Source organism: Solanum dulcamara, chromosome 12, assembly GCF_947179165.1.
Source record: "Solanum dulcamara chromosome 12, daSolDulc1.2, whole genome shotgun sequence".
Classification (NCBI taxonomy): domain Eukaryota; kingdom Viridiplantae; phylum Streptophyta; class Magnoliopsida; order Solanales; family Solanaceae; genus Solanum; species Solanum dulcamara.
In genome coordinates, this window is record NC_077248.1 from 66,287,583 (window position 1) to 66,304,866 (window position 17,284).

The 17,284-nt window shown below is 30.7% G+C and overlaps 2 protein-coding genes across 2 annotated transcripts; both read left to right on the forward strand.

The window, feature by feature from the left end:
* The first annotated feature begins 506 nt into the window (after positions 1–506).
* Positions 507–3,326, forward strand: LOC129877025 (NAC transcription factor 32-like). The gene is made up of 3 exons (XM_055952503.1): positions 507–810; positions 1,820–2,127; positions 2,705–3,326. The coding sequence occupies exons 1-3, from the start codon at positions 624–626 to the stop codon at positions 3,275–3,277; spliced, it is 1,068 nt and encodes a 355-aa protein (XP_055808478.1). The 5' UTR covers positions 507–623; the 3' UTR covers positions 3,278–3,326.
* Positions 3,327–15,230: 11,904 nt separating this feature from the next.
* LOC129877860 (uncharacterized) lies at positions 15,231–15,550 on the forward strand. Its single transcript, XM_055953393.1, has one exon. It carries the CDS (start codon positions 15,244–15,246, stop codon positions 15,448–15,450), a length of 207 nt encoding a protein of 68 aa, XP_055809368.1. The 5' UTR covers positions 15,231–15,243; the 3' UTR covers positions 15,451–15,550.
* The last annotated feature ends 1,734 nt before the right edge of the window (positions 15,551–17,284 follow it).

The following is a 17,284-nucleotide window of genomic DNA, read 5'->3' on the forward strand; positions in this document are numbered from 1 at the left end:
TTATTAGTGAGTCGTTGGAGATTGTTCAACAAATTAAATTAGTACAGGCGCTAGCTAATGACCCGAATATCATCACTCTCATTATTAGAAAAAAAAACTAATTTGTTCTATTTAATGTGATACTATTTTCTTATTCACTTGTTCGAAAGAATGACATGTTCTTAGTTATAGTTAAAAATAATTTAAATTGAAACTCCTCATTTTATCATCAATAACATACATTTAATTATTATCGCATAAATCTCAAGGCATGTTTACAATTTATAAATTCCAAATCTCACGATATTTGGTCAAACTACGTCACATAATTCACTACTACAAAAATCTTTCTACAATGGCATTACCGTAAATTCACTAGTCCCTTATACCATATATAAGAAAGAAGAGGGGAAGTGTATAGGGGAGCTAAATTAACCAAACTATTTTCCAACTAATTCCTTCTTGTTTATCATTTCCTTCATGCCATTTCTCTCTTCCCAAAAAAAAAAAAAAAAATCCTAAAATTCAAATTCAAATATTAGTCATTGTACAATTCGAATTATTAACCTCATACTACGTATTTCTATTGATATGTAAAGTACTAAATTCAGATAAACTTGAACATCAGTAATTGTGTATTAATTATGGAGAGTACGGATTCATCAACGGGGACACGTCATCAGCCTCAACTCCCTCCGGGGTTCCGGTTCCATCCGACCGATGAAGAACTAGTTGTTCATTACCTCAAGAAAAAACTCGCCGGAGCTCCCATTCCGGTGGATATTATTGCTGAAGTTGATCTTTATAAGTTTGATCCATGGGAACTCCCTGGTATTATATTTTTACTACTACTCTATCTTCATGCACTTTATTTCCATTACTATAAAGGATTAGGATCGGGATTAGTGACAGACAATATCTGTTGCAAAACTATTAAAAAATCGTGGTTGATCAATTTAATGAGGACTTTAAGAAAAAAAAAATTGCTAGTTACAACAATAAATTGATGATGGACAATTTTTATAGCTAAACTGCAAAAAAAAAAAAAAAAAATGTGGAATTTAATGAGGGAATTATAAGATTATTTTTTTTGTTATTTGATGATGGATAACTTTTATTGCTAAACTACGAAAGAAAGAAAAGTGGTTGATCAATTTAATGGGAAACTATATAAGAACAAGGGTTTTTGAGCTACTATAAAAAATAGGACACAAATTTGGTAGCTAATTTCTAGTGATAAAATTACTTAATTCTTTTTTTTTTCTTTTCAAGCTTCATGTTTATCACAAAGTTTCTATAACCAATTCATAGAGGCTTGAACTCAAATGTTTTTTTTCAGCATAGATAAATTTAACTTTTATATATTGATCTTACATTATTTAATATCTCAAGAGAAATTTAGAAAGTGACCTCCATTAAACGTGGATTGATAAATAAAACAAGCTATCTGCTATAACAAGTAATAAAAATATGATATTATATGAATTTTTTTAAATTGATCTATATGCTATAACAAGTAATAGGAATGTGATATTAATTACTAGGTGAATATTTTATATTGAACTATCTGCTATAACAAGTAATAGGAATGTGATATTAATTACTAGGTGAATATTTTATATTGAACTATCTGCTATAACAAGTAATAGGAATGTGATATTATGTGAATTTTTTATAGTGATGTCAATAAGCCAAACTCTAAATACATATGTGAAATATTTTGTAAAGTAAGTAGTTACAAATATTAAGTTTTGGACCCATATTTTTAAGAAATACAAAATTTCAAACCGTTTAATTAGTTTAAATTTTAAATCCTTCCCTGTTCGTTTAATTGATACAGGTAAGGCAATATTTGGGGAACAAGAATGGTATTTTTTTAGTCCAAGAGATAGAAAATACCCTAACGGGGCAAGGCCAAATCGCGCGGCGACATCAGGTTATTGGAAGGCTACCGGAACTGACAAACCTGTTTTTACCCCAACTCAAAAAGTTGGGGTAAAAAAAGCGCTCGTTTTTTACGGCGGTAAACCCCCGAAAGGGGTAAAAACTAATTGGATCATGCATGAATATAGAGTTGCAGAAAACAAAACAAATAATAAGCCTCCTGGTTGTGGTATTAATGTTGCCAACAAAAAAGGATCTTTGAGGGTAAGTCCTTAAATTTTCATTTTATTATTCGTATCAGAAACAATTTTTTTACTTTAACTCTCAAAATAGAGGTAATATCTCTAACTTTTCCAGATCACACGACTGCATTGGGTATGTTGTTTACGATTTAATTCAAGTTTCAAATTAGTATAGTCCTCCCTCCATACCAGTTTAGGTGACTCACACTCCATTTTGGTCCATCTTACAAAGAGATTGCATCTTTCTATATTTGATAAATTTTACAATTCGGGCATTTTACATGACAAGTTTAAAACTGTTCACAAGATTTAAAGGACTACATATATCTTTAATTTAAGACAACAAGATTCTAAAAAATTCTTTCATTTGTTAAACTATATGCCCAGTCAAACTAACTCGATGTTTAAATTGGGACGATTGTAGTAGTATATATACTATACTTTATTTTCCATGTTAATGTTACTATATGACGCTAGCTTGACTTAGAAAGTTATCATATCGATATTTTTATTGATAGTGTACATAACATAAACTCGAATAAAATTAATATTTTTCTTACACCATATCATATGTGTCCTTTTTTTTTCTTTTTTTGCAGTTAGATGATTGGGTGTTATGTCGAATTTACAAGAAGAACAATACACAAAGGTCAATAGATGATATGAATGATATGTTGGGATCAATAGTACCACAATGTGTACCAACTTCAATACTACAAGGAATTAAACCTTCAATAAACTATGGTACATTGCTCGAAAATGAATCGAACATGTACGATGGAATTATGAATAACACGAGCGATATGATCAACAATAATAATGGATCCATTCCACAATTATCGTCAAAGAGATCGATGCTTTCAGGTAATTTGTACTGGAATATCGACGAAGCAGCAGCAACAACAACAACAACTGATGGAAACAATTCTCCAACTACAAAAAGGTTCTTAGTTGAGAACAATGGGGACGATGGACTTAACATGAATAATATTGCGCGAATTACAAATCATGAAGAAAGTAGCTCCATCGCCAATTTCCTGAGCCAATTTCCTCAAAATACTTCGATTCAACAACAACAACACGAACAACATCAAGAATTGGGATCTCTTAATGATGGAGTCCTCTTTCGACAACCTTATAATCAAGTTACTAGCATGAATTGGTATTCTTAATTAAATATGCTAAAAGTCAAAATTTAGTTGGCCCTGTGGAATCAATCAATCATATATATATATATATTATTTATGCATCTCTTTATCATTCTACTAAATTAGATTTAACATAGAGCATCATCTACTCACACTGTCACATCAACAAATGTGAGCAGTTAACAACATATAGTGAAACAGAATTAGCTAGTAGCAAATAGGCATTCAGTTAGAAATCAGATGTTTTCTAGACAATCTATCTTTAGTATATGTATCCTATTTCAACACTCTTTTCAATGCTTTAAAACGAGCTTTTAGAAACCTTCTTGCAAAAACAGAAAAATAGGTGTTATAGTAGTTTAATTTCAGCTATTCTATTTGAATGTTACAATGATGAAGCAAATTATGATCAATGCAAAGATTACATGTTAGATTATAATCTACAACTTTTTTTGGTGACTATGTGCTTGTGGAATAAATTTAGGTAAGACATAACACACATATATATATATATATATATATATACCAAAAAAGTTGTAGGTGATATCTAATATCTTATCTTATATATATAATGTAATTTTTCGACTAATCAACCCCCTTCCAACTCCGCCCACACCAATAACTAACAACATATATTCATGTAAGAGAGAATTCTCGTATTTTGTAGATTGTACGTTCATTTTTTTAAAATAAAAATAGTTCCTAATAATTGTTTGATTGCTCTTTCTACTTAAATTGTACTTAAAAGTTTATATGTATCGCTGGGCTTTTTAAAATTTTTATTTAGATTACGTGCACCGATAATATATAATATTTATGGTGACCTATAACTTGATAGGGTGTGTTGAAGAGTTATATCTTGCTATAATCATTTGATTAATTACACTATGTAAAAAAAAAAAACATTTTTAACATATATAACTTAAATCGTTTTTGAGCTCCCAACTCACTAGAAAATACAGCTCAAACAACTAGTAAAAAATGAGGCTTGATTGTTAATTTTGATGATGACAATTAGTTACCTTTTTTTAAATCAAAATTATCAGATTCGATCAATACTTTCGTAATAGTCTTTATTAAAAAGTTTTTTATTCTTTTATATGATTTTTCTCGATGTATTAAAATTTAATTAAATATCAATAAAAATATCGAATATCAAATAAAAAACAAAATAATTCAAAAGAATAGGGGAACTTATAAATTTAGGTAAAAAAAAATTAAAATAAGAAATTTTAGTTGATGGAGTATAATCATTTATGGAGGAAATTACATAGTGGATAACGTACATGACTCGTTGGTAGTTGTCTTCCACTAACTTATTATTAGGGCACGACTTTCATTTCATAGCTGACTTAACATAAATTTTAATAACGAAATAAATTTTTACTAAAATTTGTGGTATTTCTTACAAATTTTTGTTTCAATATATGAATCAACATGCGGACTGTGTGAATTAAAATTTGTATTAATAATTCACGTGATTTTCTACTATATATAGTTAAATCTCATTGATTTTACTAACTTAAGAGTCATAAAAACAACAAAAAATTCTTTTTTTTGTCGAAGACTGATTTTTATAAAGTATAGTACATAAACAAATATTTAAATTTGATCTCAGCTAATAAATAAGCATTTTGAGAGTATTCATCTAAATATATACTTTAACTTTGATCTCAACTAACAATTAAATATTCCAACTCGTTCCACGGTATCTTGTAGACATTCGACGCAAACGTGACACATAAATTATAGAGGTATTTAGATCGATGATCATTTTGTAAGTTAGAATGTTTAACTAACACATTAAAGACGAGTTGAAATGTGTAAATGTAAATACTCAAAGTTATTTTGAAGGGTTTACTTGTCAGTTGAGCGCAAATTTAAATATTTATTTTTGTATTATATTTTTTACAAGCAAACAAACCCTTTGTCGGATTATAGATAATTCCTATTTATACGAAATTAATTTATCTTATTGTATGATAAACTCTTAAAAAAATATTAGCGCAAATGTACGTAAATGAGGTGTTTTACCAACTGAGCTATAAGTCCAGTTAATTAGAATTACATAAAATCAAACTAAAGGAATATTAATTAATAAGATTAACATAACAAAAGTTGATAACAATTAGTAGCTACTAACCCAACAATTAATTAATTAAGATTAACATATTTTATGTATAGTTAATTTAACTATCAAATAGATGCTTGAGAACATACATAAAAGAAAGATTCTAAAATTTGAATTGAAAGTATCTAATAGAAATATGTTATCATGTGTTCAAATATTTAATTGAAACAAATCATAATTTGAGTATATGAATAAATTTACCGACAAATTTAAAGAATCGCGAATATATTAAGCCAATAATTTACTTAAGAGGAAAGTAGTATATGTAGTTTTAGTAAATCAGTATGCCATTTAGTGGTCCCTCTAATGAAAGTGGAACATCCACCGTATTTTGTTCTTTCATAACATTCTCCCTTGGATGTCCACGTGTAATGTGACTCATTAAAAACTTTACTAGGAAAAACCTAGTGGGAAAAAATATAATAAAGGAAAAAAAGTACACACATCTGGTAATACCCCTTGAGTGTTGTCTCATTAAAAACCTTGCCAGAAAAACTCAGTAGGACAAAACCTTGGTTAAGGAAAAAAGAGTACAACGCGTATTTTACTCTCCCTGATGAAAACTTCATTTGAAATTTTGAAGACGACGCATTCCAATCTTATATCTTAGTTTCTCAAAAGTTGATGTTGGTAATGCCTTTGTGAATAAATCTGCACGATTATCACTCGAATGAGCTTGTTGTACATCAATATCACCATTCTTCTGGAGATCATGTGTGAATAATAATTTTGGTGAAATATGTTTCATTCTGTCTCCTTTTATGAAGTCACCTTTCAATTGAGCTATGCACGCGATATAGTCTTCGAATATAACTGTGGATACTTTGACATTATTTTTCAGGCCACATCTTTCTTTGATGAACTATATCATCGATCTCAACCACACACACTCTACTTGCTTCATGAATTGCTATTATTTCAGCATGATTTGAAGAAGTAACAACAATAGACTGCTTTGCAGATCACCACGATATAGCAGTTCCTCCGTATGTAAATAGATAGCCTATTTGAGATCGAGCTTTATGTGGTCTGATAAATAACCTACATTTACATAACCAATAAGGTTTTCATAACCTTTTTAGTATAAAACAAACTCATATCAATGGTACTCTTTAGGTATCGCAAAATATGCTTGATACCGTTTCAATGTCTTCGCGTTGGGATGAATTATACTTTGCCACCAAATTAACAGAAAATGTTATATCAGGTCTGGTTGCGTTAACAAGATACATAAGTGCACCAATAGCACTAAGATATGGTACTTCAGGACCAAGAAGTTCCTCATTCTCTTCTGTAGGTCGAAATGGATCTTTATCCACTTCAAGTGATCGAACAACGATTGGAGTACTTAATAGATGTGCTTTGTCCATGTAAAATCGTTTTAAGATTTTCTCAGTATAGGCAGATTGGTGGACAAAGACCCTGTCTGCTAAATGTTTAATTTGCTGACCCAGACAAAGTTTTGTCTTTCCAAGATCTTTCATCTCAAATTCTTTCTTTAGATATTCAATCACATTTTGGACCTTTTCAAGGGTTCCAATGAGATTTATGTCATCAACATAAACGACGAGTATAACAAACTCTGATTTCATTTTCTTAATAAAAATACGTGGACAAATGACATTATTTATATAACCTTCATTTATCAAGTACTCACTAAGGCGATTATACCACATACGCCCTGATTATTTCAGATCATATAATGATCTTTGCAATTTGATTGAGTATATCTCCCGAGACTAGTACATACTTCAGGCAATTTTAATCCTTCTGGAATTTTCATGTAAATTTCATTATCAAGTGAACCATAAAGGTAAGCTGTAACTACATCCGTTAGATGTATTTCAAAATTTTTATATATAGCTAAACTAATGAGCTATCGAAAAGTTATTCCATCCATAACAGGTGAGTATGTTTTTTCATAGTTGACCCTGAGTCTTTCAGAGAATTCTTGTGCAACAAGGCGTGCCTTGTAACTTACAATTTCATTTCTCTCATTTCGTTTTCGCATAAAAACTCATTTATAGCCAATTGGTTTTACACCTTCAGGGGTTTGGACTACAGGTCCAAAAAAACCTCATGTTTAGAAGTGAGTCTAGTTCTGATTGAATTGCCTTTTGCCATTTTGGCAATCACATCTACGTCGACATTCTTCGACGGATTTAGGCTAAAGACTTTCACTATCTTGCATAAGGTTAAGTGCAACATATATGCAAAAAAATTATCTATCGTAATTTTTGATCGATCTAAATTTATCTCATCACCAGTAGAACTCATTGAAAGTTCTTCATTCACTTGAGTCTCGAATTTACTGATTTCTTTAGGAATATCAGGATTACTCAAATCTTGACCTTCTTCAGGAGGTTCTCTTGTAGTATTATCTTTATTATTTCTCATGCTTTTCTTTCTAGTATTTTTATCCTTTTAAATCAATGGTCTACCACGCTCCAGGCGTGTTTGAGATTCAGAAGCTATGATACTAGTAGATGGTCCTTTTGGGACATCAATTCAAAAATACACATTCACTAAAGGGATATATGACTTAGTTATTCATTTTATATCGGTAAATGCATCCGACATTTGATTTGCAATTTTCTGTAAGTGGATGATCTTCAGGACCTCCTACTCACATGTGCGGGTACATGGATCAAAATGAGATAGTGATAAAATTTTCTACGCAATTTCTCTTTCAGATTCCTTTTTCTCTCCCCTAATCGCGAAAAAGTTATTTTATCAAACCGACAATAAATAAGTCTCCTGTCAACGGTTAAAAGGTAGCGAATTACGGAGGGTGAGTCAAACCCATCATATATGCCAAACCTTCGTTGAGGGCACATCTTTATACGTTATTGGTGGTGCTACAGGAACGTATACCGCACAACCAAAAATTTGTAGATGGGCTATATTTGGTTCATGACCAAATACTAATTGTGACGAAAAATATTTATTATAATATATCAGTCTGAGACATACAAGTGCTGCTGCATGTAAGATAGCATGACTCCAAACAGTAATCGGTATTTTTTTTTCTTAAGTAGAAGTCTTGCTATCAATTATAGGAGCTTAATAAATGACTCTGCAAGACCACTTTGAGTATGAACATGAGCAACATGATGTTCAATTTTTATCCGAATGGATAAGCAATAATCATCAAAAGCTTGGGGTGTAAATTTTCCAGCATTATCAAGGCGAATAGATTTAATTGAATAATCTAGGAATTGTGCCGTTGATCTTATTAATTGTGCTAATAACTTTCTAAACACCAGGTTGCAAGATGATAAGAGACACACATGAGACCATCTTGATGATACATTTATTAGAACCATAAAATATCTAAACAATGCACCAGGTGGATGAATAGGTCCACATATATCCCCATTTATACGCTCTAAAAAGCCAGGAGATTCGATATCAACCTTCATGGTTGATGTTCTGGCAATTAATTTGCCTTGATAACAAGAAGCACATAAAAATTCATCAGTCGTAAGAATATTCAGGTTCTTTAACGGATGTCCAGTTGAATTTTCAAGAATTCTACTCATCATTCTTGATCCAGGATGACCGATTCGATCATGCCCTATAACAAATGAATTTAGATCATTAAATTTCTGGATTACGATCAAATGTGCTTCAATTGCACTAATCTCTGCATAATATAGGCCAGACGACAAAATTGGTATTTTTTTCAAAATATATTTCTGGCCTGAGACACTCTTGATTATACCAAGGTATCAGTATTCATTTCATTTAGTGTCTCAACATAATATACATTTCTGCGGATATCTTTAAAACTTAACAAGTTTCTTGGGCATTTAGAAGAGAATAATGCATCTTCTATAACAATTTTTGTCCTCTTATGCAGAAATATAGTAGCTCTTCCGGAGTCTTCAATCATTTTTGAATTACCAGAAATTGTAGTAACATTTGCTTTTCTTCTAAGCAAGTATAAAAAATATTTCTCGTCTTTAAAAATGACATTAGTCGTTCCACTATTAATTACACAAATATTCTCGTGATTGATTATTGATTCAAATAAAATTTGAGGCATATCCATATTTTTCTTCAAAACAAAATAAGGTAAACGTTATAATTAAAATATGACACATTATACAAATTTTATTTATTTACATGAATTAGAAAAATATAAACATATTATTTAGTACAAGCAAATGAAAAGAAAATTATTTAAATATTATCAACATTATCAATATTCATATTTCCTTTTGGAGATTGAAGAAATCAACTATATCCAGATGCATATGCTCAATATTATCTTCAGAGATAAATTTTATCTTTGGATTATTTTCTGCTCTCTTCAAGAATACCTAATATAGCTAACCCAGACATTTTGATGACCGGCAGGTCCGTGACTAGTGTCCCATACCTCCACATCTATGACATATACTTTCTGAATTTTTTTTTGATATAGCTTCTTACTTCTCACTCTTCTTTTTATATTGCCACTCATTTTTCGGTGTAAGCCGAACATCATGATTATAATTTCTTCTTCGACCACGACTACGATCATGACCACGACTGGGGTCATGACCTCTTTCTCGTTGGTTATAGTTTATCTGATTCACTTCAGAGAGTGGCAAATAACCAACAGGTCGATTATGATGATTTTTCATTAACAGTTCGTTATGACGTTCAGCAATAAGAAAGTGGAAAGTAATTTAGAATATTTCTTAAAATTCTTTTTGCGATATTGTTGCTGTAGGAGCATATTCGCGGGTGGCAATGTGGAGTATGTTTTTTCAAGTTTGTCTTGTTCAGTGATTTTTTCTCTGCATAAATTTAACTGTACTATAATTCTAAACAAGGCAGAATTATATTCAGTTATATTTTTAAAATTCATTAATCTCAAATTGAGTCAATCATGACGTGCCTGTGAAAGGATGACCAACTTCAGGTGGTCATATATTTCTTTTAGATTCTTCCATAGTTTAAGAGAGACTTTTAATGTAAGGTACTCTAATTTTAACCCATCGTCAAGATGGTGGCGGAGAAATATCATGGTTTTGGCACGGTCTTGACTAGATGACTTATCGTCATCTTTGATAGTGTCTTTCAGGCCAATCGATTCTAGGTGCATTTCGACATCTAGTGCCCATGATGAGTAGCATTTTTCAGATATATAAAGAGCAACAAATTCAAGTTTAGAGATATATTCAACATTTTAAGAAAATAAAATTCTTATTCTTTTGTTACCTTTTAAAAATAGTTCAAAGTGATGGAGGCTCATGTTGATAACGTGTTATAAAACAAATTAACTTAGCAAATTAATAAGAAGGAGATATAGTAATAGAAAGAAAGAGAGATCTGTGGCAGAAGAAAAAAGTAGAAGAGTTATGTTTTTTTTGGGAAACTTACATAAATATATAATATTAAGAAAATATTTACCATCTATAGCAATAAAAAAAATTCACTGAACACTTATAATATATTTATAATACAATTTTAATACATATTGCATATAATTATTTATAAAAAATATATAATACAAGTTTTATAGATAGATAATACATTTATCACATACTTTAATAGATTTATAATACATTATGTCAATTTCTTACTACACAAACATAATATATATTTTAAAACACTTATAATACATTTATATTGTATGCATAATTCACTTTTAATACAAGTGTAGATTTATCATAATATTGCTATGTATTGCTATAAATTGTAATAAATAAAAAATATCGTTAAAATCAGTAATTAATTTATAAAAAGCACTCAATTAAGTAAAATTTTTTGTGTGTCTTAATTCTCTAATCTGCAAGGCTATTTATAGCCAAGAAAATTAGAGGATAAGGAAGAAAGGCAAGGCAATATGCCATTTAGTTGGTCCCTCTAATAAAAGTGGAACATTCACTATATTTTATTCTTTCATAGCATGATAATTAAAGATATATTGAATTATTGCAATCTAGCAGCTAATGAATAATAATGAGAGTTGCAATAAAAGCATTCAATATGTTCGATTACTAGAAATTTTATGAAAAATATGTCATTCTGTTTTAAATTGATAAAAAGAAAAAAAAAACTTTAATTGGAATTTATAAAAGTTTAGTGTATTGACGAGGGACATTTTAGACATGTACATTAATTAGGGTAAATCTCTTTGGATTGACTTATTTTAGGTATTTTTAAGTCGAAATAATTTTCAAGCACTTATAGTGTTTCTCAACCACCCGCTTACTACAAGAATGTATCATGATGAGAATCAAAGCAGTCTTGTGAATGCCCAGTTCTCCTGTCTTCTTCGGGTCCTTAATAGAACTAAAAACTAGTGTATGAGTAAGATTAAAAAGTGCTTTTAGGCTCTTTTTAAAAAATTAATCAAAATAACAAAAATAAGTCAAATATCATAAGCTAGAAATCCTAACTTATGACTTTAATTTTGACTTATAAGCCAAAAGCTATAAGCTCATCCAAACAAGTTATAACTACCAATCTCTCTTTGTTGTGGGGAAGGATGGAGCTAGCGGTTGATAAAATGTTTAATCAAAATTTTCTTCGTTGAAAAATAATATAATAAAAATGGGAGCATAAAAATAGCCAAAACAGAATATTTTTTCTTATATAAAATTTGTAAAATTTGCTCTAAATAAGGGAAGACGGTAGGGTTTAGGGTTTATATGATAAAAATAATAATATTTAGTATAATTTATGAGTGGGTGTTTGGGAGAGTGGGAGTATACGCAGATTTTATATATTCATATTCTTTGGAGGTAGAAAAGTTATTTTGATAGATCATTGGCTCAACGAAAAGCAATTCAGAGCAGATCGGAAAAAAAATAACAAAGTGGAGAAGTCGTGTCAAAGCACTATATAAATTTCAAAAACTTATGTATTTAATCACACTATATCACATACATATAACATTATCACAACGATAATTATACTATAATTTATATAGTTTTAAAATATTAGAAAAAAATCGATTGATCCATGAGATTAGATATTTAGTAGCTGTCATGATCCAATCCATCGGGCCGTGCAGGCACCCACTTTATGACCTGTGCAGGAGAACCCTTAACCCCTTATTTAAGAACAGTTGCAGAATTTAAAACAAACTTGAATAATTAAACCAAAATTTCTAAAGAAAACTATATTAAATACCAGCTTATATAATTATACAAAATCCCCCAAGGATACTAGTCTAAACAGGTACAAGAGCTATTAAGAGTAGAAATAAAATAAAAGATCAATAACCCAACTTCCACCAAGATAAAGGAAAAATAAAAGTTGGAGGAGGATCGCCTTCGTCTTCACCTAAGAGACATAACTGACCCTACAACTAGACTATGCTAAGTGGCATAACAAGAGTAGTATCAGTACAAACAACACGTACTAGTAGGTATCATCATTCAATCTGATACTCACAGCATAGTATATGAATGGAAAAATAAGAGACATCATAATACTTAAACTTCCTCAATTTAGTCACCCCAACCCAATAAATAAACTCCTTATTCTCACCCTTAGGATATTCACCATCCTAAACAACACAGTTCCACTACCAACCTAGTCACAACTTAAAATCTATGGGTTAGGGACCCACCTTACTATTATTCCATCACCTCAATAGTTCCACCTAGCAACCTTAACCGTTCAATGATTTCGCTCAACCCTCACTAGTTGGTTTAATTGTCTCACAACATAAAGTATATCCGTCTCATAACCACACTCTCCAACTCACTTGAGTTCTAGATAGCCACTATCCCTACCTCAGTTATTCATGGAAATCACAATGATAATACTCTCTGGCAACTAGAAACCACAACCTCTAAGTGTTTAAATATAGAATATGATTATACCATATAGATCACATCCAAGCCTAACAGTGACCATTCTCTTACCCACCAATAAGTGTATTGATGATCATAATTCTCTATATCTAGCACACCTCAACTCAAGAGTTCATTTATAGTTTTTACTCCATGACTCATCTACCACTAACCTTATTATTACATGAAAATACATATATCATCAGGTCTTCTCATGGGACCATCCACACACACATACTTGACCCTCTTAGGGGACCTAATTTAATCATATTTGTATCGAAATGTGACATCCGATCCAAGAATATGTCGGAATGTGACATCCGAGACAAATACGTGTCGGAACGTGACACCCGATCCATATATGTGTCAAAACATGACACCCGATCCAAATATACCACATTCACAATTACATTCAGTATTCACAATATTTATATCACCAAAAACAGGTTCATCACAAAAAATAGGCCAACAAGTGCTCATTTATATAAGGACTAACATGTTACCCTTGTCTGTACATTTAAACATATCATAAGTAACTCAATTACACATTTAAGACAATTCCAAAAACAGTCAACGTCCACACTATCAAACCTTACTGGGCTGACCTCAAAATCTACTAGTTTTATTTTTCTGTACGAGATTTTATGCCCGATATAGATTAACCAGTTGCACATAAAAATATCATAATCAATAACTTCTCAATTCACTATAGCACCTTTCTACCCAGGTCACATTCGAATTTGACCGTATCACAACTGGATCTCTGCCCGTAACCCATGACCCACAACTTAGGATATGAATTCTCATTAATTTTCCTTCTATATTACACAGTAGGTATAGGTTTACTACTCAGAAAAGAGAATCCTAGCCTACCTGAGCGTCAAGCATTCGCGAAGAGATAACACTGCTGAAATCATTGGTTCCAAATATTCCACGAGCAAGACCAGATTGAATTCCACGGGTTGAAGCCTTCCAAAAGCTGAGATTCCCTCCCCTCCTCTTCTTCATTCAAGAGCAGCCTTTTTGGAGGGTTTTGCAGAAGCCCTCGCCTTTAACCTCCACTTGGGAGAAGTGGGGAAAATAAGAAAATTCGCGACTTAAGTTCTGTCCAAAAATTTGCGACTTAAATTCTGTCCCGCGACTTTCCGCTCTGGCTATGCCGCTCCGGCGGGACCATCTCGCTCTGGCGGGATGATGAGACCCAATCAAGCCAAATTCTTATAATTTTTTTTAATCATGACTAACGACGGCTTCGATCGTTACAGTAGCACGACAAAGCAACTTCATTAATTAAATACAAAATCTCCCAACTATATAAAATGGACCATATGGTATAGTCAACACCTTTTATTAATTATTTAATAAAATACTTACTTCTAGATTTCATTTACGTGGAAATTATCGATATCTGGTATAGAGTTCGATTAATTTTGATTGGCGTTGAAAATTCACATTTAGAGATAAAACCCTATCTGCCAAAAATGATATCAAATTATTTCACTATATATATTATTTGGATCACTAAAATCAAAATTATAATACACAAATGCGTGTATATATATATATATATATATATATATATATATATATATATATATATCATTAATTATGAGTTATCTCAACTAGATAATATTTTTTTTAAAAAAAACAACAGTTAATGCTAGTTAAACTCTACATAATTGGGGGGGGGGGGGATTATGAAATATCCGCTTTTCAGTCCTGTAATTGAAAAATAAATATCATCCTAAAGTTTCAAATTTCACAACTAAAATTTCAAATAATATCGTGAAGTTTCACTTACAAAATTTGATACTTCATGACATTAATTATTTTTCAAAGACATGACCAAAAAATGACCAGTTTACACTATTTTTCAAAGACATGACATTTTCAACCCGCTCAAATTTGACCCAACCCATCCATTTACGATCACTAATTCCAACCTATATAATATCCAACAAATTCCTCTACTAAAGTCTAAATACAAGGAAGAAAACTTAGCCAAAAGAAGAAAAACCTCTCTTCTTTTTAGAATATTTTTGTAAGCCAAAACTCCATTGATGGTCTGTTTTTGCTTTCTAGTGGATCAAAAGAGGATGATGCGGCGGAGTAAGCCGGTGGCTGGCTTGTGTTCGCGGTGTGGCTACGGTGCTAAAGTGGCTGAGATGTGTACATCAACTAGGTTTTGTTATATACCATTTTATACCAAGTCTTGGAAGGCTATTGTTTGTAGTTTTGGTGGTGCTATTCTAAAATCCTACACATAACTCATAACAATCGACAAAGGGTGATCAGTTATATTTCCTTTTTCTTGAGGCTGAGGTATAATAAATCGATGAAGGATGATCAGTCGAACATCTTGTGTCAGAAAGCAACTAGTATATTATGTATACAGGTAAGAAAATATTAGTCATTGGTCGAGTTTTTGAGTTATATATCCAATAGGATTAGCTAAGTTGAATATAGCTTGAAGTTATATCAATTTATCATGATTTGGATGCTAATTTTTTGAATGTATTTTTCATTTTTTTGGTTTGTACCTTTGAAATCATGACAATTCAGTATGATTTGTAAGTAATATGATAGTAAAACTACACCTAACTCATAACAATCGACGAAGGGTGATCAGTTATATTCTCTTTTTCTTGAGATGAAGATATAATAGATCGATGAAGGATGATCAATCGAACACCTTCTTCCAAAAAGCAGCTAGTATATTATGTATATAGGTAAAACAATATTAGTCATTGTTAGAGTTTGTGAGTTATATATCCAACAGAATAGCTAAGTTGAATATAGCTTGAAGTTATACCAACTTGTCATGATTTGAATGCTAATATTTTGAAATGTATTTTTCCTCTTTTTTTGTTTTGTTTATACCTTTAAAATCATGACGATTCGGTATGATTTGTAAGTAATATAATAGGACAACTAAACTGAACATGGCATAAAATCATACCGATTTATCATTACTTGCGTGACACAGTTATTTGTGTCACTTTACATTCTTTGTCGCTCAACATAAGGGTATTTTAGTCTAAAATTTGTTCATTAACTTAAAAAGGTAATTTTAGCACAATTGTCAAAACTGAAGACAATATTCAAATAACGGACTAAAGTATCTCTTTTTGTGCAAATTATCCACTAATTTTGGGGGTTGAGTAATTAGGACCAAATACATTTAAATTCTTAGTTTATCTAATATTAAGTCCTCATATTATGTTTCCCATATATTATTTCAAATGTGTTATTCTACAATATGATATATACATTTTAAATTCCTCTTAAATATTTGACTTTTTTGTTTTCTAGATCAATTTTACACGATGTTTGGCTAATTTTTTAAAAATACTTTACTATTTAAAATAAAGAATACAATTTATAGTATTTTGCGTAGTTTTTTTGATTGTACAACTTTTAATTTGAAAAATGAAATAAAAGATAAGAAATTTGATAGATGAAATAGTTATTTTTGCCAATAATTTTTTTCCTCCTAAAAATTCTTTTCTAAAAACTTAGAAATATACAAAGAGGAAGGGTCCCATTATTGTTGGTGGCCATGTGCATTTGTATAGAGGAAATGGACAAAAAAGACTCAATAAGTCACCAAATTCCTAACGTTTCCTTTTTGACGATGTAAAATCAAAATTAGCTGAATAAAAGTAATTGATAATATCATATAATAAAAAATATTTTAAAATATAAACAGGTTAATAAATATGTTTTTATTGCAGTATAATATATTTGATAATTATTTGATAGCATATTTATAAAAAAATAAATAACTATCAAATATATTATACTGCAATAGTTTTCAATAAAATAACTTAATTACACTTAAATATATTTGGGTTTGATAATGGAAAAAGTAGGAAGCATTTCTCCTTTGATAGTTCATTAGTTCTCGTTCTATGCAAATATAAAAACTAATCGACCTAACAAATTTTGGATACTAAATGCTTGTTACAAACAAATATCTGTCACGCCTTCAATGTAAATTGCAACCCGCCAAAGCAATGTGTTAACACTTCTAGCTGTCCGCCCCTAGAAATGAGCCCTTCAATCCATCTAGTCAAGTGCCCAATCCCTAAAAATAACTTC